Source organism: Gymnoscopelus microlampas, assembly GCF_963454915.1.
Source record: "Gymnoscopelus microlampas genome assembly, chromosome: 2".
Classification (NCBI taxonomy): domain Eukaryota; kingdom Metazoa; phylum Chordata; class Actinopteri; order Myctophiformes; family Myctophidae; genus Gymnoscopelus; species Gymnoscopelus microlampas.
In genome coordinates, this window is record NC_139939.1 from 27539486 (window position 1) to 27562594 (window position 23109).

The window sequence follows — 23109 nt, forward strand, 5'->3', positions numbered from 1 at the left end:
CCACTGGTTTCTTTCAGTAACCCTGCCATGAAGCCTCTAGCTTAAGGTATGTTCACCCCATAGAGAATGAATACACTGTTCCTCTTTTATAGTCTGTGACTGAGTTAAGATTTGTGTGTGAATAAGTTACGATGACGTGAACATGTCCCACGTGATATGGCCACAATGCTTTAATTAATTACTTTGATCAATTAAGATACATTTAAGCAGTAATAGAATAGAATGTCCTTCAGTTATCATATAATAACTTAACTAGCAGGTAGTCTATTATGTTGGAGCCGAGTGCCAGAAGAGGTTGTGCACAGATGGCTCAGAGAACACACGTGTCCTCACTAATGCTGTTTGTGAGTTATTGGCAAGCAGGGGAACTGGAGGGGAGCGGATTGTGTCTCTCAATTATCTCAGCGGATGGAAGTAACGAGTATAACAACAGATATCCCACCTCACTAAATGAGCTCTAATAGCGGTGATGGGAGGGGTGTGTGTGCGATGGGGTGGGTAATGGGAGGGGTGTGGGCGTAGAGCCGTGAGGATGTCGCAAGTGGGGCCCCAATTAAATGGCAATACACAACATTTGATCTTGAAAAGAATAGTTTTCATTGTGATACAGATGAATAGGAACTCAAAGAATACTATGATAGTTCCATAGATCCATGCCCGAACACAATGGATTGATCATTAACCCATTAAGACCTTAAGCCGATTCGACAGATAAGTCTTCTAATTCCCAACAGTATTCTGAAAAAAACGTATGTCTTTATATCAGTGGTGCTCAAACTTTGTCAGTTAAAAATGTTCGCTGTAAAACAATATATATATATTCAAAGATTTGCACACATTTTCACGATTTTTCAAAAATAGCAGATCTACAAGCTCGTAGCGCGGCACCGAGTGCCGCGCTACGAGCTTGTAGATCTGCTATTTTTGAAAAATCGTGAAAATGTGTGCAAATCTTTGAATTTGCACACACTGGAACTGGAGGGGAGCGGATTGTGTCTCTCAATTATCTCAGCGGATGGAAGTAACGAGTATAACAACAGATATCCCACCTCACTAAATGCGCTCTAATAGCGGTGATGGGAGGGGTGTGTGTGTGTGATGGGGTGGGTAATGGGAGGGGTGTGGGTGTAGAGCCGTGAGGATGTCGCAAGTGGGACACCAATTAAATGGCAACACACAACATTTGATCGATAATACCATATATAATAGTTAGAAAATAATTACAAATCTTGAAAAATCTTGAAAATAATAGTTTTCATTGTGATACAGATGAATAGGAACTCAAAGAATACTATGTTAGTTCCATAGATCCAAGCCCGAACACAATGGATTGATCATTAAAATAAACATACACGAAATGCACGTAGCCCTGCAGGCCCTGATCCAGAAAGGGTTGAGAGCCACTGGTGTAGGTGATTGGAGGGGTGTGGTTGATGAGGGGGATATAGGATGATGGGGGGGATCGGATGGAATGAGGTATGAATGGCAGTTAGGGGGAAACAGGTGGGTTTGCCGTTTGATCTGATTGTCACCTACAGTAACAGGAGGCAGACGATTGTGAAAATGACTACTTTTAATGGGCGCTGGGGTGGTGCAGGGATCAAGTTCCTGCCCTCCACCGCGGAGACGAGGATTTCAAATCCTCTGCGGTGCCTCTGGCTCGCCAGGGTGCTCCGATGAACACAATAGGCTCTATGCACAGCAGCCATTTTGGAGCAAAATTGGGCCTCTTAATTACTTCCTTCACAGGTGTTACCAATGATACTAATGAAGGCTCTGTTCCATTCTGGTCAAACAGAGTCAGGGTGCTGATATTGTGTGGTCCAGGGACCCTCATGGTTCCTTGAGAGGGTGTAACTCTGAGAGTGTACAAATGGAACCAAATGGACCCTCCCGGGTCCATTTGGTTCCATTTGTACACTCTCAGAGTTATGGGGGGTGCTTGAAATGAAAAAGTTTGAGAACCACTGTGCTACACTAAATGGAACAGAGCCTTCATTAGTGTCATTGGTGACACCTGTGAAGGAAGCAAGGAAGGGGCCCAATTTATGTCCAATATGGCTGCTGTGCATAGAGTCTATTGACCGTGAGGGTACGCATCTGGGCGCGGGAGGAGGGCGATCTCATGGCGCTGCACTAGCGACTCCCACAGGATGGCCTGTTCAGCAGGGAGAGAGGCACATGGGAGGGACGGCATGTTCCTCCACACGCGTCACGCCCTCCCGGGGGAGATTCTGACTGTCAGGTGTGAACAGAAAGCGGCTGGTGACTTCATGTGTGTCGGAGGAGACACATGCACATCTAATCTACACATCTTCCACATGACCAACTGTGGCGATTAGAAGTGACACACACGACACGGGCTTGGGGGGAGAAAACTGTGAATTGGCATAATGACTACGGTATTTAAGAGGGAATGTGTGCACTCTAGCATACTGTACTGTAATGCCTTTAACCCATTGAGACCTGAAGCCGATTCTACATGTCTCCTACATCCCAACAGTATTCTGAAAAACGTGTGTTTCTATATCAGTGGTGCTCAATCTTTTTCACGTCAAGGACCCCCAAAATTATATGTATTTGGCCGCGGACCCCCATCAAAATATTTTGTTCCAGGGACCCCCAGAAGCAACGATTTGAGTTAAAAATGTTTGCTTTAAAAATATAGATATTCAAAGATTTGCACACATTTTCACGATTTTTGAATAGCCCAAAGTGTAAAATAATGCTTTTTAGCTCAAATCTAAAAATGACACAGTTCCAGGTCTTAATGGGTTAACAACCTTTTATCCATCACAAACGCATCAGAAATGGGCCCGTAGGGGTCCATTTGGTTACATTTGTTTATTCTCCTAATTAGATTAACACAGATTATAATTTTTTTGTGCACAGCACGATGCCTTAAACCCCATCATGCGCAAAGATATTTTCCTCGTCACTGTTTGACATACAGCACAGAGTGATGGGTGCCCCCTACGCAGAGGCAATCTCCACTTTAGGGTGCACGGTGACATGTTTTGGCCCAGGGCCTCGTCTGTCACAAGGCTAAATTGGGGGCTCTGGTGCAATCTGGTTGTTGGACCGTCCGTGGGTGTAGTAGAGAGGCAGGAGGGGGGGGGGGGGGAGGGGGCGGGGGGGCGACAATGAAAAATGGATGAGAAGGCAGAGCAGAGAGGGAGAGGAGTGAACAGGTGGTGTCCGCGCTCTGTACTCTCTAGGTTAAACCCAAGGTGCTGATGGAGACTGTGGGACACCAGGGCAGCCAGGTAGTTAGTGTGTCTGGTTGTCACTAAGGCTAAGGGAGCAGGTGCAAGCGTGAGTGTGTTAGTATGTCACACACACACACACACACACACACACACACACACACACACGCACGCACGCGCGCGCGCATGTGTGTGTGTGTGTGTGTGTATTTGTCTGTACACCTTATATGTTCATGCCTTTGCTTGTAAAAAGGGCGTTAGGCAAGTGTGCGATTGCATTTATCATTTCAGTGCACTACAGTATGTAGTACGTGACATGAAACGAGTCTGATCTGAATTTGGCCGTAAATTAGTTAAACAAAGATTTAAAATGTTCAAGTGCTTATCTATTATTGACTTAAAAGTCAGAACTGAAATTGTCTTTCAAGTATGAAAACAATGCATGAATATCAAGGTTTAGTCCTCACTGTTATTTCACAGGGGAGACTAAAATCGAATCAGCTTATTGTGTAAAAGGCCGTCTTTCATGTGATTGTCTGGTAACATTACAAGAACTCATGTTGAGTACAAATGAAAATAAATTAACCACAAAATCGAGTTAACGCACATAAAGTAGACAGATTGTGACATACGGCCCTATTTAGACGATCTATGGCACAGGGTGCTGGGGGCGCAAATTGGCTGGGGGTGTGTCCAGCTCTAATTTAGTTAGTTAACCATTTTCTGAGTGCACAACCGGGGGTTGTATTTAACCTCTGAATTGACCCATTGATAGCCTTCTAATAAGTCCTTGTGACTCCCTGACCGCCCAATCAGCAAGCTCCTTCTGCATAGCAGAGGTTATTTATGCTGAGTTTGATAAACACGTTATGCATAGTGACTATACTGCACCCAAGATGTGCCTTTTTTATGTTTAAAATGAGAATTTAATACATTAATAATAAATATCAATACGAGGCAACTGAAACACTTTTTTTCAATGGTAGTGAATGGAGAGAGCAGATTTTTGTCCAACCAAGCAACAGCAACCAATGGGCACAGAAGAGGGGCGGGATCACAGGCAGGACTTAACAAAGGGTCAATTAGTCAATGTGTGTTTTGGGCATAAGATAAATTAGACAGAGTCTTGTCTCCCTTTCCCTTTAAAACTAGTTGTCAAGAGTTGGGCTGTTATAGCGCCACCGCGAGGATATTTTAATTTGCGATGGATGGGATGCTTCTTCCTTGGCTTATAGTGGGAATGTGCGTGCAAAGCTTCCCAGTAATCGGGCACTGCGTTCGTGATGTGGCATTTTGTGCAAAACGGCCACCACCCCCAAAAACGTTGGAAGCCAATCATAGCCAATCGGAACGGAATATGAGAAATGTGATAGAGAGACATTAGTGATACCCTGACACACAGGTATCAACTTAATAATTACACGCTCATTCTAAGTCATATTATTTATGAGACGCTGTGTCTCATGCAGCCGTGTAAAGGGGAGGGGGAGTGGCGTTCGCCCACTTAAAAAAAAAAAAAAAGGTTTTCGGCTTTGAACCTCAGCATCCATAGTCTGGGGGGAGCATTAGTCAAAAAAGACGATCTACAAGCTAAAATAGCAGATCTACAAGTGGTCCGCGGACCGTGTGTGTATGGGTCGGTCTGCGACCAGTGTTGCCAGATTCTGTGAGAGAAACAAGCAACCAGGTCTAGGAAAACCAGCCCAAAAGAAGCCACTATGGGCCACATGAGCACTTTAACATATACATCAGCTATTTGAAAATAGCAGATCTACAAGCTCACAACGCGTCGCGATGCGACGCGTTGTGAGCTTGTAGATTGGCTATTTTCAAATAAAATCTTGCGGGGAAATTATAATAAGCAGATCTGGCAACCCTGTCTGCGACCCACAAATGGGTCCCGACACACCGTTTGGGAAACAGTGATCTAGAATACTATCTATAATGCGTCTCTAGAGCAGGGAAACTCTGACACTGGTGGACTGCGCTAGACGTAAGACAAGGTCAAAGCTGGTCTACCTAACATAGCAATGCGCCAAAACCACACCTCACTTTAAGACCAACACGTGCATGGACTTAAGATGGGTGCAAGTAATAACTGGTAATTCTACAACGTGGGCGCTGGGCGTGAAAAAGGCAACTGTGTCGGGTGTAAACTGGCAACGGTATCTGTTGCACCATTTTGCGCTGGGTATAAGATAGGGCCCATAATGTTTGGCTGAGCGCCAAACATAATTGTATAATCCGGTATTGGTGTGATTCAAATTGCATGGAAATGCTTAGTTGACTTGTTGGGTAATGTGTTAAATTAATATATCAACTCAAAGCACACATTATTTTTTCCCAATAGGAGTGGAGGAAGTGTGAAAGTTCTTTTCGAAACATTGAAGACCGATTTCTTAGAAGTAAGTGTTTTCAGAGACACTTACTTCAATAAGCTGTACATTCAAAACTGTTTTTGAAACCTAAGCAAGTGATACCAAGCGCATGGCGCTGTGAGCTTGTAGATCGCCTATATTCCACTACATTTGAAATAGGGTATAAGTGGTTAATTCATAATATATTTTTGTAAGTTTGAGTCCCAAGAGTCCCTTCCTAGAAATGTAGTGGAATCAAAAGTACAATGTTTCTATTTGAAATCTAGCGGAGTGAAAATCATGTGTCAAGTCATATTTTTTTTTAAATAATACAATACTCAAAAAGGTACAGTACAGTACTCAAGTAAATGTACTTAGTTACCACTGCCCATTAGTTAACTGCGTTTAGTCACACATGTACTATGCGTTACCATGGATATAACCATCTAGCCCCTACCTACAATCTTCATCACAGCAGCCGTTTGTAACAATGTACTTACCGGTCTCAGAAAGGAGTTTGATGGACTCCAGCACACGCTCAGTGTAGACCCCAGGTTCATAGTTTTCCATCTCAGCGTTAATGATGTGAACCACTCGGGCAGCTCGGCCTCGAATAGCTCCGGCAGTCCTGTCCAGAGTATCCACATCTCCTTCCTGCAGAGCAATTACGCACTTGTTGACATCTTCAAGGATGTGGTTCTCTAGAGAAAGACAAAGACCAGCGGTGAATGGAAGGAGGATTATTCAATGCAAAAAAATGTATGAAGAACTTGATGGCAATTACAGAAGAATTTGTTTTGAAATGCTGTACTTCACACTGTTTGTTGAAAAATATATCTGAAACAGGAAACTGTTTATAAAGGTTAAAGGACGACTTTTCAACATATCTTCATATAATAGGTCCTCACTAATGCTCATGATAAAATGGTACAATTTTTTTCTAATCAGTCTGTGTCTCAGAGGAGGGCTGTAGACAGTTCAGAAACCCGTCTACCAGTGACATCATCGATGGGGAATCCAAGCTAATAGAAACTGCAGGCTTTGTATTCCTGGAAAGTTGCAATGCAATAATAGATCCCATTGCTCTCGCCTTAATAAAAATCTGAATTAAAAAATGTTAATCTTTTTGGAAAAAAAAATCCTGCCTAACGATGATGTCACTGGTAGACAGGTTTCTGGACTGTCCACAGCCCTCCTATGAGACACAGACCAAGTAGAATTTTTTTTTATAATTTTATCGACATTAGTGAGGACCTATTATATGAAGATATGTTGAAAAGTGGTGAAGTCGTCCTTTAACGTCTTTCCAAACTAGTCACCTGGGTTAATTTAAACCATGGTTCTCAAACGTTTTCATGTGAAGGACCCCCAAATGAATATGTATTTGGCCGTGGACCAGATATTTTTGTGCCAGGGACCCCCATACAAGGTTTGTGTAGTTAAAATGTTTCAAAAATATGTCTTTCAAGATTTTTGGAAAATAGCAGATGTAACAAGCTCACATCATGGTGATCAAATGTTCTAATTGCTGATCCTACATAGGGATAAAGTGGTTAAACTTATTTTTATGATATTATAAATTAAGCTGGGGACCCCCTGGAACCACCTTAAAGACCCCTTTGGGGTCCGGGGCCCAGAGTCAGCATACTATAAGTCAAAACAGCTATTGTACTACTCAGGATCAATGTTAAATGAGATTCATTCTTTCCAGGGTGTGGTTTTGAAGTAAGGTTTAAAGGACAACTTTGTTTTTTTTACAACCAAGGTTTACGTTTTAGCTTGTAATTAAAGTAAATAAAAGATGAGTTTCAATTTATTTTCATTTATTGCTTTCTATAGTTTTAGCATTCGGGCAGGTGGCTAAATATGTATTTGTTTTAGACAATAACCAGGCGATTTCTTCATTATTATTTACAGTAGCCCCCAATAGTAGCCCCCAATAACTCACATCTGGCCATCAAAGACCACAGGACTTTTTTTATTGTGTAAAAAAAGCATATTTAGCCACCTGCCAGAATGCCCCCGCCCACTGTAAAAACAGATTGCGAAAAGTGCTAACTATAGAAAGCAAAGCCGTAAATGAAAAAAAATGTACACTCATCTTTTATTTACTTTAATTGCAAGCTAAAACATAAACCTTGATTGTAAAACAACAAAGTTGTCCTTTAAGCACTGTTTCTGTGAGGACTAAGGTTAGGTTTATATTAGGGGCGGTGGTCCCTGGGTGAAACCGATGTTAAACACAATGTACCTGACACGGACAGGAAGTCATCCACGGAGGTGATGTCGTCCACGGCCTCTGTGAGGATGCGGACCTGCTTCTCCCACTGGTCCTTGAACACGTCCATGTTGTCCTGAGCCACCTTGCTCTGGGGGCGGGCGGCCAGTGTGAGTGCAGCGTTGATGACCTGGTGTGAAAGAAGAGGGCAAACCACAGCTCAAGTATTATTTGTGAGAATGCATCGTCGCCGTCGGGTGAGAAACCTTGCATGAACAAAAAGCGTTACATTTCAGGAAATGTAAAAAAAAATCACACCCTGTGTGAAGGAAGCGGTGCCTTTGGGGCGGGACTTAACTCATTTCAGTTCGTCCCTATTGGTGGTCTGAGTCCACTTACCAAATTTGTACTTGGTAGCATGCTGCAAACTGGAATGATGGCTGTTTAAAGCCCAGCCAATGGGCAGACAGAGGGGGCGGGGCTTAAGTAATTACAGTTCGTCCCTATTGCTGGCTTTAGTCCATGTACAAAATTTGTACTCCATAGCATGCTGCGAACTTGAGTTCGCAGGGAAAAATACCCTGTTGCAAGTAAAAGTCCCTGCGTTCAAAATGTCACTTGAGTAAAAGTACAAAAGTATTGGCGTCAAAATATGCTTAAAGTACCAAAAGTAAAAGTACAGACATGTTTTAAAATAGCAGATCTACAAGCTCACAACGCGTCGCATCGCGATGCATTGTGAGCTTGTAGATCGGCTATTTTCAAATAGCCTATGTATAAAATAGGGCTAAAGTGGCTCATGTATGTTTTATAATATAATAATTTATATCTGCAAAGTAACTAGTAACTCGTTTTCAAATAATTGTTGTGGAGTAAAAGTACAATATTTGCCTTTGCATGTAGTGGAGTAGAAGTAGAAGTATTGCAAATTGGAAATACTCTAGTAAAGTAAAAAGTAACTCACCATTTTACTTAAGTACAGTACTTGAGTACATGTACTTAGTTACTTTACACCACTGAAAAAAATAACCTGAGGCTGTTTTCCAATGGATCCACTGTAGTTATTATTTAGTCATAAGCTGTTGTTAATACTTTTCATCAGATACATATTTATTAAACCAGACAGACTTAAACACTTTCATTTTTCCAAAATAGCAAACATAGGAGATCTATTCATTCTGTTGTGAGCACGTTGTGAGCATTCTGTATAGACCGGCTACGTCTGCTTAGTTTTACAACACTCTTGTATGATGAAGCAGGGCGTGCATTTACGGGGAAGAACATTTGAAATATGGACGTACGAGGTTTCTGCCCGACAGCAACAATATGATGCTTGGAGACTATGGTGGGAAGAGGGCATCTTGCATGACTCCCTCATCAACAGCCAGGCCAAAGATCATGCATTTATTATAGTCTCTTTACCATAAACTGACACCATGAGGTCTGACGTGCACAGCCAGTTTAACATCCTCGTTATTAGTTAATGAGGTTAAACACGGAGGAGTTGCAAGGTTAACATCCAAAAATACATCAGTGACTAATCTTTACAAAACAGGCCATTTGCATCCAAGACAAAAACAGCAACACGCACTGCATCCCTATAGCATTTTTATAATGAACAACATGAATAGTGCTCCGGTAAAGTCAGCATAATTAAGTGGCATGTGCATATATTATACTGACAACAGCCAGCTGGTGTCCACATCCATCAACACATGTGTGCTAAAGGCACAAACTAAGGAAGTCATTACCATTATGACAGCTGGAACATGTGGCTCCGCTAATAGCTGCAGATTTATTTGTTTTTACCTCTTCTTGATCATATATGATAATATATATATATATACATATAAATATACTCGTTAGTGACTGACTATCATAAACGATACAGAGCCACCTCCCTGACAATATCGCCGAGACAGTTTGTTTATTTTTGGACGACAATTCTTATATGAGACGATTCTAAGATGACCCAATGTTATTCTCCATAGCGAAATTACTTCACGAACCAGGGGACGGACGAGTGACGTCAGGACTTCTGTACTCTATAGCATAATAATGTAATATCAGAAAATGTGTGTGTCTGTGTCCAGCTGATGCTCGTTGGCGCTCGTTAATGTTATATGCATCAAGGCAATTATGCTTCTGCACTGTCAAATAGGCCAAAGTCTAATCTAAGATTAGTGGGACTCATTCAAATGACCACCAGTGAGTCCCGGGACTCACTTCATTGAAAACCTAACAACATTGCTGTATTGTATTAGATTTATTTTATTTTTGGGCGATGCAACCGCCCCTATATGTGAGGTTTGGACCCCCACCCATTGCACCCCCTCAACCCTGCGCTGTGATTGGCCAACATTGTACCCCCCTAACCCTGCACCGTGATTGGCCACCATTGTACACTGGTTGACTCTATTCAGGACTGTGATTGGCTAGTGAAACACATGACACATGTGCAGTCCTATAAATAGGACTGTGCACTTAAAAAAAACATATTTATGTTTTTTTTCAAGTGAATCACCCACTGTGATGACCACTGTGACCACACCGCCCACTTCACAATGGCTGTGATTTTTGGGGCGGTGTAGCCGCCCCCTATAAGTGAGTTTTGGACACCGACCAAAAAATTTGTATACCCCCTAACCCTTCCATTGTTAATGCAAATCGATACTTTTGCAAAGTCAGCCAATCACATTACAGCTTGTGTCATCACCACTAACTGTAATGTGATTGGCTGACTTTGCAAATTCAGGACTGTGATTGGCTAGCGAAACACATGACACATGTGCAGCCCTATGAATAGCAGTATGGACTTTAAAAAAAGTCATTAATTCTTTTTTTAAAGTGAGTCATGTTGTGATGACCACACACCGCCCACTTCACACTGGGTGTGATTTTTATTAGATATGTGATATTGTTAGATGACAATTAGTTGACTTTTGGTGAATCGGAATCGGAAATGAAGAGTTGTAGGACAATATCGGAATATCGGATATCAGCAAAAAAGTCAATAGCGAACATCCCTATATATATATATATATAGTTTTTTGGGGGGCTTTTGGACTCTCTTGTGTGGACCATATTGCCGAAAGGTGCTTGGGAATGCATTTGCAACTGCTCCCTCGACTTGCCGGAGGTCAGATATCACAGAGCAGTCCTCAGAGGGTGTGCCTGGCGAGCCCTGGCCTGCACACCACCACACATCTTGAGTATTAACTCTAACCCCTCCCCTATCCACTCCGCTTCTCTTATCTATTAGTGTAGTGGGTCCCTTGTGAATATTCCCCAAACCTTAACCTTTTGAAACAATGGCTTAATTACTACCTATAGTCCTTTGTGCTCCACATGTTTCTTTCACCTCTTTCTCCCTCTTCCTCTCGATAACTTCTCTCTCTTCTCTCCCCTCTGGGTGGGAAAGACTTTCAGTGGTATTGTTACCCAAAAGTGAATCTAAGAACAGGCTATGTATCATTTTGTGGAGACATATTCAGCAAGTGACAATCTAAGGGGCATACACGATACATGTACATATACACACACATACTGTACACAGTGAAAGTATGATTTGGTGGCTTCTTTTATCCAGGCCACTTCAGAGCTGCATGAATGAATACAAATTGCTTTGAGGTCGAACAGACATCTAACCTCTAAACATGGCAGTACGCGTGCTGCTGTACTCACCACAAGAGGACCTTGTATCATATCATCACTGTCGGGCAGAAACCTTGTATATCCATATTTCATGTTTTTATATGATTTGTGCTATTGGTCATAATTTGACCACTTATTTTATACTTCATTGTACGATAGTGCCGCGCAAAAGTAGCGAAAATAGCCGATCTAGAAGCTCACAACGCTTCACGATGCAACGTGTTGGAAGCTTGTAGATCTGCTTCTTTCGCAGTTTGAAAGCAGCTTGAAAGTGGTTGGGTTTTATAAACCCTCACACCTAAAGTTCGGGGCTCTACGCCGTCCTCACACATACGTCTCGCACGCACCACCGATCTGACTGATATGCCCATATATGGAGATCTCAACAACTGTCAGTCCTTGTCCCTGTTATGCCCATATATGGGGATCCCTGATGTCATCAGTATATGCCCAATTGCCCATATATGGGCATGCTGATATAACCCTTCATAGGGGTGGGCGATGTCATGTGGTAAAAATATCATATCACAATGATATCACAGCTCTGGCTATAGCCAGACTACTGAACAATATTTGTGCAAAGTGTGGAGTCATCAGGAGCACGCGTCTGCTGTGAGACCCTCTCCAACGCTGACTCCGAACTCCATGAGTGTCGGCCTCAATTCTGGTAGACAGATACTAAGTCGATGCCCATTGGGAATGATGCCCATTGAGAACGCTTACGCTTCCCCGGTTATGCAATACCCATTGTACCGGTTTTATCTGTTGTATCCATTGTCAGAGTACTTAGTGCAGCACTCATCATCATAGTACTTGGAGGCCAGTCTATGATATCAGTACTATGATGTCATATTGATGCATCAGGGATCCATATACGGGGATTTGTGGATTCATAGATGTTTTTGAAGATCCGCTGATCAGACCGACTTCCCTCTCGGCACTGCACTCCCACTGGTCCTCAGCAATACATGCGGCCAGTTTGAATTTGATAGGGCAGACAGCTCTCAAGATACGTTTTTTTTAGCGGCGCTAGCCGCTCGGATCCTGCTCTATACCTGACTTTGTCCTTGTTCACCGTCAACGCTCTGATTGGTCAGACCCGTCAACGCTCTGATTGGTCAGACCCGTCAACGCTCTGATTGGTCAGACCCGTCAACGCTCTGATTGGTCAGACACGTCAACGCTCTGATTGGTCAGACCCGTCAACAAAGTGATTGGTCAAGCTTCACGTGACACATGGCTATAAACACATTATAAACACATATCGATGACATAATGTATCAAAGGCGCCGCTACCTTCACACAGGGTGTGATTTTTTCTTTTCTTTTTTTAAGTAACGGTTTTAGAGCCGTACAAGGTTTCGATATAATAATCACACTGCAGATGCTCACCTGTGGGCACAAACTGTCAATCTGGGTGGCAGCCATTCGAACCAACTTCACACCCTCCTCATTGTTGGAGATGGAGCAGGCCAGGTTGGCCACCTGTAGGACACAGAAAACAACGACTAAATATGCTAGATTCCACTCATATCAAGAATTGCTCACAGTAATGACAGCAACAGCTCGAACTCATAATATCCTGCCCCAGGGATAATATATTAAGTTATGAAAATCTGAGATAGAGAACTCCTGTTTTACATTTTAGCACAATGACTAGGCACCGACTGTAGTGTTCATTATGTAATATCCTAAATTTATACAGTCACTGAGCTAAGAATAGAAATGATGTGGGTTCTGGAATGAAGAAGACATGTCAGTGTAGCTCATCAACAGACAATAGGGTGTCCACACTGCCACAACCCAGGGTGCTCTTATTTGTAATACATACCATGGCACAAACAATTATTCCCCCATGTTATGTCATTTCTATGTCGCTCAAGCTCCCCCCCCGCTCTCATAATGGTTGCTCATTTTTAACATGTGCAGATAGGGATTCCAGGAATGGCTGCAGCCTCTGCACTAACTCATGCCTCCTGTTATTTGTGCAGGAGTGGGGATTTAATGCTTGGCTTGCAAAGCCAATGTCGGGGCGTAAAATATGTACAGAGGGTTAGGGCCTGCTCAACTGTTAGATTGGTATTTGTTGTTACCACACACTGGGTGCTGTCCTCTGCCGCCTCCTGCCAACCACCTTTAACCCATTAAGACCGGGAACGCATCTGTGTAACCACTTTCACCATTATTTTTATTTTATACTTTGGGCTATTCAAAAATAGCAGATATACAAGCTCATAGCGCAGCACCGAGTGCCGCGCTATGAGCTTTTATATCTGCTATTTAAAAAAAATCTTGAACATTTGCATTTGCAAATATTATATATACATATACTGTATATTTCTTTCTTTTTTTTAAGCGAACATTTGTCACTCAAATCTTTGCTTCCGGGGGTCCCTGGAACAACATATTTTGAGATGGTGGTATGTGGCCGGATACATGTAATTTTGGGGGTCCTGACATGAAAAAAGAACCATTATGGCGACATAAGTTTTTTTCAAAAAAACTGTTAGGATTTAGAAGACATTTGTAGAATCCCCCAGAAGCAAAGATTTGAGTTATAAATGTTCGCTTTGAAAATGTATATATTCAAAGATTTGCACACATTTTCACAATTTTTCAAAAATAGCAGATCTTCAAGCTCATAGCGCGGCACTCGGTGCCGCGCTATGAGCTTGTCGATCTGCTATTTTTGAATAGCCCAAAGCAATCTAAAAATGACACACACGATGCGTTCCCGGTCTCAACGGGTTAAACCACCGTCACCGGACCAGACCACTACATCCCTCGCTTTTCATTTTTATAAAATAGCTGATATCTGAATAATTCAGAACACATAAAAAAGGAACATAGTTTTTCCACTGGACAAACTCAAGGGCAGATTCGCTGCAACACGGTGGGGCTGGGGGGGGTGGGGGGGTGGGGGGGGGCACCGGACAGAAAACCTTGTACTCTACATGGTGCAAAGCATAAAATGTCCAGAGGCTGCTTGATGTTACACACCATAGCTTCATGACAGAAACTCCAGTGCCCGGAATAGATAACAGAAACAGAATGACACAGCACTAATTAGAAAAAAGGTCGTCAATGGCAGGACGCCAACTGTGTACAACGGTTACTTCCATTACACACTTAAACGTCCGACCCGGCTGACATCATTTATAATTTTAGGAATTCTTAGTTACTTTGCGGACATTCCCTGGGATCCTGGCTTTCATTACCAATCTGCCTAAATCATTACGGGGGCTTACTGGTGCAAAAAGGCGCTTCATTGTATAATTAAGATGCCAGATGGTCTGTATCTATTGAGCAACTCTTTGCTTAATTTATGTCTGTGTCTCTACGCAAAGGTACTGTCTACTGGCTAAAGGTCTCCCGTTTTACTGCCGCACAAGATACATCCTGCTTACCCGAATTCCCTTACAGACGAGGCAATTTTAATTGCGTGCCTTGAACTGCAGCATACTTCAAGTCATCATGCAGACCTACACAGGCACTGTACTGCAAAGAACACTGCAGCACGTTGCACCATGTTTGATGCACAATTTAAATGCTAAAGTATTGCATTAGAGGTATGCCAAATTGTCCTATAGGATAGCATCCGACCAAATGGTCTCAAACCTGGCATGTGTGTCTCATATGATATAACCCCAGGGTGTGTCCTATCTAATGGCAATTTGGACAGAACAAGGGTTTCCGAGAACCAAAAACACATGAATATCTGTAGCTGTCTGACCGTGTTACGAAGGACGCACAAATTATCTGTGTGGTCGGGAGATTGTATGCATCGGCTTCCCTGATTGGCCAACCCAAACCGCCAGCTGCACGGATTGAACGTTACGTTTGTGTCGCTTAGCCAGTATAGGTCCCTGATTGAAAAGCCTGACCCATCGGCTTAGCTGACTGGCTGAGCTTCGCGTACTATTTGTGGCGCATAGCCAATATACTGTAAGTGACAGCGTACATGCAATGGAACAGAAAAGCCATATTATGGAAGAATGTGATAGAGGAATGGCAGTAATGTTGGGATGGAGGAGGAGATGAAAGGCATCTACATCAAATTCAAAGATAAGTGGTGCAAGGTATGGGAAGTAGGAGAGAGGGGGTGATCATAACATGTACGATGACCATGTATTCCTGACTTGCATCGTTCCCGACATGAATGGTTAATTATTTATGAACTCAAATACATTCCATCGTTTGAAACAGTGTAAGTGATACAGTAGACTCCAAAAACACTTCCTTCGCCTTTTTCTGTTCCTACCTCTCTCTCTCTCTCTCTCTCTCTCCCTCCTCCCTCTCTCTCTCACATACACGCACGCGCGCACGCACGCACGTACGCACGCACGCACGCACGCACGCGCACACACACACACGCACGCGCACACGCACACACACACACACACACACACACACACACACACACACACACACACACACACACACCTCACCTGAGGCCCCGCTTGCAATCATCATATCTCTCCATTGTATCACTATATTTCAGAGTTAATTTACATTACTTCAAACTCCATGTGATCTAATGTCATGGATAAGTAAATTGAATGCCAAAACAAGCGATGGCTTTGAGTTAAACAGACACACGCCTGTTGGCAGCGCGCAGTGCCTCTCTGTATTAGCCCTTCTACTTCTCACAAGTCACTGTCGGAGGCAAATTGGGGTAAATGAAATTTATGGTTAAAGACTCTTGCTTAGAGCTCTTTCTCCCTTTGCCAGTGACAGCTAGGAGCACATTGATGGATTGCACTTCGTTATGTGATGGTGTGTATGTAAATGGCGCATAGGTGTGCGTGTGCGTGTGCGTGTGTGTGTGTGTGTGTGTGTGTGTGTGTGTGTGTGTGTGTGTGTGTGTGTGCGTGCGTGCGTGCGCGTACGTGTGTGTACGTGTAGGTGTGTGTGTGTGTGTGTGTGTGTGTGTGTGTGTGTGTGTGTGTGTGTGTGTGTGTGTGTGTGTGTGTGTGTGTGTGTGTGTGTGTGTGTGTGTGTGTGCGTGTGTGTGTGTGTGTGAGCGAGCGAGCAAGCGAGCGCGCGCATCTGTGTTTGTGTGTGGTGTGGGAGAAAGTGCGGCTGTAGACAGTAAAATCTCTTCTATACCTCCTACCAGTTTCTTCTCTCCCCTGCCTGTCATAGTCGGGCCGTGTGAGGTGGTGGAACACAGGCCCTTCTGGAGCCTGGCGCCGTGCCTTGAGCGAGCCCACTCTCTCCCACTCGCCCGCCCTTCCACCCAGCACAGAAAACTGGGCCAGGGCCAATGCTTCAACATCCAGCCAAATGCACTAATTGCAATTATCTAAAGAAACTGGTCTCCTTTGAGACACCCCCCCACCACCACCCCCACCCCCAAAAAAAAGAAAGAAAAGAAAATGGAGGTGAAAAATCAAGACGTAAGTAAGGCCTGATGCTATGGATAGCGAGCCTTATGCGGTTACTGTAGAATTCATGATTTTAAAGTGAATGTGTGTAGGCAGCAGAGTGTGAGAGAGGGAGAGAGAAAGAGAGCGGGAGGGAGGGAGAGACAGACAGACAGACAGACAGTGAGAGAGAGAGAGGGAGAGAGAGAGAGGGAGGGAGAGAGGGAGAGACGGAGAGAGAGAGAGAGAGAGAGAGAGAGAGAGAGAGAGAGAGAGAGAGAGAGATCTGCAGCATTGCCATTCTTCATTTTAGCGTCTAACAAAGAAATATCGATTTTGTCCTTTTTTGCTCCGCCTCGGATAATCACTTCAATTCTAATTTGATGAGGGATCCCACTGCAGCTGGAGATCTACAAGATGGGCATTCTCATGCACATGATCTACATCACTTCATTAAAGCTGAGTACCACAAAAGAAAATGATACCATAAAAAAACAGAGAGAGCCGAGGCCCTAAAATTCATTCTTTCATATTTGCCAAGCTCTGATTCTAAACCCAGCAATGACTTCTTTTATTCATTCATTTACATGTATAAGCACTGTCTCAGCACCATGCACATGCTTAGTTAGCATGACCCTCATCGAATGACTCAACTTGTGTTTTTTTCTCTTGCCACCATCATTCAGACTATCACAGCCTAGACAGAGAAACAATGCTTTTGAATGAATGAATTAACCCATTGAGACCTGAAGCCGATTCTACATGTCTCCTAAATCTCAACAGTATTCTCAAAAACGTATGTTTCTATATCAGTGGTGCTCAAACTTTTTCATGTCAAGGACCCCCAACATTATATGTTTTTGGCCGCGGAGCCCCATCAAAATATTTTGTTCCCGGGACCCCTCCAGAAGCAACGATTTGAGTTAAAAATGTTCGCTTTAAAATATATATATATTCAAAGATTTGCACACATTTTCACGATTTTTCAAAAATAGCAGATCTACAAGCTCATAGCGCGGCACTCGGTGCCGCGCTATGAGCTTGTAGATCTGCTATTTTTGAATAGCCCAAAGTGTAAAATAATGCTTTTTTTTTTTTTTGAAACAATATATTTATTTGGCATTTTCAGGTATATAACACAACAAAATGGCAATTGTAGTAAATGTCTATAATAAAACAACAAACAAAAATAAAGCAAAAAGACAACACATAGCAATCATACATATACATAGCATCTGGCATCCAACAACAAAAATTAAACAAAACGTTACAAAGACATAAAAACAAAACAAAAAACAACAACAACCAACAAACAAACAAAAATAATAAGATATGGTCATGAATTTCCCTCCCACAATACGGAGTAGCAGAATTATTTATTTACACAGGTCCTAAAGGGTTACCTTCCATAAACTGCATGAACTGTCCCCAAATTTCTTGAAAGATGGCAGGTTTCTTTTTAATCGCAAAAGTGAGCTTCTCAAGTGCAAGACAATTTGCTTTTTAGCTCAAATCTAAAAATGACACAGTTCCAGGTCTTAATGGGTTAATTTGGTGATAAAAGGAAAGAGGCAAAGAGCGCATCAGCACTTCCATTACTTTTCTTCCATTTCTTCCTTCACAAAAGTCTGAGAGCTCTCTTGATCAGGGAAACTCTCTGCGGTAGGAATATGGTAAATAATTAGAAAGCTGAGCCAGACGAGGTTAAGTCAGTGCATTCAGGGCTCCGTGCGAGCCTTGCCACTCCTATAGGCCTTTTCAGCGGCTGCAGCAGCAGGTACTGTATTCACTCTTCCAGTGCCTGACTCTGAGGAGCATCTAATACCGCCGCTGTCAGCCAAGGTGTTTGGTCGCGCCAGCCTCACTTCAGAATAGAACAGGAAGTGGGTCAAATACAGGCAGAAGAAAAATGGTGACAGAAGGAGGAATGGAGTGGGGGTGACATTTTGAGTTGTGCGAGATAAAACGAAAGCACACTGTTCTATTAAAAGTTGACTGTCACCTAGATGTTCACTTGTTGGGACGAGGCTAGCTTGGGGGCGGCTGCAGTGAGGGGCTTGTTAACAATGGATGGGTTTTGCTCCAGTCTGTTCAAATTTACACAAATAACAATACAATCACAACCTCTCAACCTTTCAACCTCTCTAACCCCCCCCCCCTCTCTCTCTCTCTCTCTCTCTCTCTTTCACGCACGCACGCACGCACAAACTTACTTAAATTAAGACACACACACACACACACACACACACACACACACACACACACACACACACACACACACACACACACACACACACACACACACACACACACACACACACACACACACACACACACACACACACACACACACACACACACAGTAAATAAATCAATCTGTCAGCATGGATGGAGTAGAACTGTCGACAAGGGAATACAGTATATAGGTAACAAAACAATTATAGCCCCCCCCCCCCCCCCCCCCCCAGGAGCACTTGTATTTGTTTAAGTCATGAGATGTCAGGTTCCAGCAGTAAAGCATTGTATATATATACGGTATGGAGCAGAGGTGGCAGAAACAGGTGAAGGTGTGGAATATTATGTTATGGAACAAGATGTTGAAGAAAGGTTGTGTGATGTTTGAGTCTCAAGCAGACAGTAAAACAGTGATGGATTATGACCTGCTGCTCATAAGAGCATTTCTTTGAGAATGAATCCCTATTATACCACAGTTAGTTTCAACGTCACATTGTGACCGGCTGAGGGGCATTCTAGTGAGAGCCAGTATCTCCCGATCACTATGAATGACGTGAATACATGGGTCACCCAGCAACACATCATACTAATAATCAATATCACTATAAATGTCACAAGATAATAGCAACATATACTGTACAAGTTTTATTTATTTTAGCATTAGAATTCATAGAAATACATCTTCGATCCTGTTTCATACTTGGAAATCTGCCCGCAATATTCCTTCAATCCTGATAACCCTTTCATTCTTGTTTCAGACCTATCATTGCACTTCCGAACATAATCCTCTATAGACATTCACAAACATGTATTCTAAACAAACAAAAAAAATCTATAAATACAAAGCCTTACTCAAAATAAGGTACATGTACTGTAGTGCTCCTCTAAATGACTATCATGATATATCGTTTTAACGTTTTTCTTTCCCCAAATACTAACCGCTTCATTTTATAAGTTAAATATTCCATTTGACATAGGCCTACTTGAATGGAGCGCCTCTCCATTTGTCTATCAGAGAATGTTGTTTCATTGATGTTATGCACAGTATAGCAGATATTTATCATTTAAATGTAATCTTAATTGTATCTACCATTTTCTGTAACAGCACAAAGTCTGTATTCAAATTGATACACCATTTATGCTATTGATTTCCTCCTGTATGTTCCAAAACAAGTGTAGGGATGGGAACCAGAATATATCACTACAGTTGGCATAAGTTTCACCATACTCCCTAGAGCAGCTTGGTAGTATTTTACTAGCATTTTTTAGCTTGTTATGGTGGTGTTATAAAGTAATGTGAGTGTATATTTCTATGTGTATTCTCTCCAACAGCAAGATGCTGTAGTTGCGTGAACATTCCTATTCATTTCTTTGTGTTCTCAGATATTACATTTTAGTTTTTCCCATATGCCTTGTGGCTTGAAGCTATTTCCTATAGAAGAGCCCAAACTGCTGAGATTTTACGTGACACTCTGATATTGCTATTGTTCTTTACCAATAATTGCACAAGTGCTTGAAGATCACTGCTGGTGTTCCTTCTCACTATTCTCATTTGTAAGTGTTAGTGTGGTCAAGTATGATGTTAAACATAAAAGAAGGTCTGCACACTGTAGCTTCCTTAGAGGCAAATAATTGGCACACCCATAGTGGTTTCAAGTTAGTGCTCAGACTGTAATAACAAATTACACTATTGTATTTTGATTTAGACATTGTCCAATTATGGTCAGTCACATAAGGCTATGTTACGTTTACTATTGATTGATGTACTTTATTTAGTAAGACATGAGAACAACAGTACATGGAAGTACAAATTCACAATACAAGGTCTACTAAACTGAAAGAAGTATTGAGTTCTTCATTGATTCTCTGTACAGAAAGGTATCATTTTTATACTGAAACATGACACATGAACTTCCCTATTGACCTCGACCTTGCTTCAGAGTTATTATTTAACCACATTAATCCTCCCTATATTTTGGCCATGTCATTGTAAACAAAAAGTACCAACATCATAAAGAAATAAGATTAATAAGCTTTCAATGCTTCACATCCTGACACGTTGTGAGTTTGGACATCTGCTCTTTTGGAGTGACACCATTATACAATAAAGTATCAAATAGGGCTCAAGTGATTAAACAAGTACATATTGGTTGCATTTGCTATAATATACTGTAATATAACCAGTCAAATTATTTCCTCATTCAAAGAATAAAAATGGCCACAGTTTACTTTTGCCTTATTTACATTTTCTAATTACAATATCCATTTTGATTGTTCTATTTCCTTAACCATGTTTCCCCTCTTTCTTCTTATATGAAGCAAATGCTATAATTTCCCCTCTCATTATTGTTTTGTCTCCCTCTCACCGGTTAAACTTCCTATCTTGATCTTATTTTAATCTCAAAGTCTTCTATCTGTACAGTAACAGGGGTTTATTTAGTCTCCAAAGAGTATGGCCCACCCTCAGATCAAGGTTAAATTTCACAGCTATCAAAGCATGTGACACTATGATTTAATTCATGTTACATTCTGTCTCCCGTTCATACATAATTCTTTAACATAAATACATAGTCAAGTCTTGCCGATTCACAATCTCCTCTTTTCGGTGGGAAGTTCACCACACATCAGCCATAATTCCTTGGCTGCTCCTATCATTATTTTACCGGCTATGTTGTCTATAACCTTGTTTATCCATACTTAGGTCCATGATTAGGTTTAGATCACATGATTGTTATGCCTCTACTTTATGAAATTATTATTTTGATGTACTTTTTTGGTTAGGTCTGGGCCTTCCTCAGGGGGCCTGACCTTCATGAATGAAACCATTATGCCATTATTCTTTTTAAAAATATACTATTACATATGTACCTTTCTTTTCAACCTTTTAGCATAAAACATATTTGGGGTATTTTGAAGACTGATATGATGATGAGTGATATACCTGGTACAGGTACTGTGTTGTGTGCGTACGCGTGCGTGTAGGCCAGGGATATTCAACTAGATTAGGCAGGGGGCCACAATCGTAAAATGACATGAAGTCAGGGGCCACAAGACCGCGACAAAAAAAAACGTTTAACCGTTTGTAGGGATGTCCGATATTATCGGCCTCCCGATATTATCGGCCGATATTAGCATAAAAATTGATATCGGGAAAATATCGGTATCGGTTTTAGAAAAAAAAAATGTTTTTTTTTTTTTTTTTTGCTTTATAAATAAGTTACAGGAGTTCTTACTGTATATGGTGTGTGTGATATGAAATTTGAGCTTACCCTAATCACAATAATCCCCGCATATATCGGTATCGGTTGATATCGGTATCGGTAATTAAGAGTTGGACAATATCGGTATATCGGTTATCGGTAAAAAAGCCAATATCGGACAACCCTAACCGTTTGTTGTGTGCTAATAGGTGCGATAGGACGCAATAATGGACACATTACAGTATGTCCATTATGGTAACTTATTAGGGCCTGCATCCATGCATTTTGATGTTTGATAGGAACATTTCTGTGTCAGTCCTTTATAGTGCACAGGCTTAGATTTTGATATTAATAAAATAAGTACTGTAGATATTTCAGTATGTTCTGTGCACAGGTCCCTGTCATGGAAGCATCTTTGTAAAAAGAGTATGGGGACCACGTGAAGTGTTTACATGTTCGTATTAATGAAAGGATTCTTCATTTAGTTTGTTTTGAGTACCCGGGTGATAAGAGCACAAGGTCTTATGATGTATTTGAAGTGGATGATACATAGTAGTTAGAAGCATGGAAGTAGACAACATTTCCGGCTGTTTTGTTTCTTTGTACCATATAAAGAGGTCTTTATACTTTTACCTTTTAAAGCTTTTTCTGTGGCTTTTTCTGCCTTTATTTAAGAGGACAGTAGCTAGGCTGACAGGAAATAGGGAGAGAGATGGGGGGGTGACACACAGAAAATTGAGTGTCCCAAATCACTAATATTCCTCCATTCTAAATAGTAGCCTACATTTTCTTCTTATCTGTTAATGATTGATTAACCATTAACAAGCTTCAGTAAATGGTTAAGAAAAACATTCAAATGGTCATCCTGTACAA

The 23109-nt window shown here is 41.8% G+C and overlaps 1 protein-coding gene across 1 annotated transcript in view; it reads right to left on the minus strand.

The window, feature by feature from the left end:
- Positions 1 to 23109, minus strand: part of ctnna2 (catenin (cadherin-associated protein), alpha 2) — a 551711-nt gene that overhangs the window by 32111 nt on the left and 496491 nt on the right. Inside the window, exons 10-12 of the mRNA XM_084081928.1 lie at positions 12828 to 12920; positions 7815 to 7971; positions 6064 to 6264 (exon numbers count right to left, since the gene is read on the minus strand). Of these exons, the coding sequence (XP_083938054.1) occupies positions 6064 to 6264; positions 7815 to 7971; positions 12828 to 12920 (451 nt within the window). The remainder of the gene's footprint in view (positions 1 to 6063; positions 6265 to 7814; positions 7972 to 12827; positions 12921 to 23109) is intronic.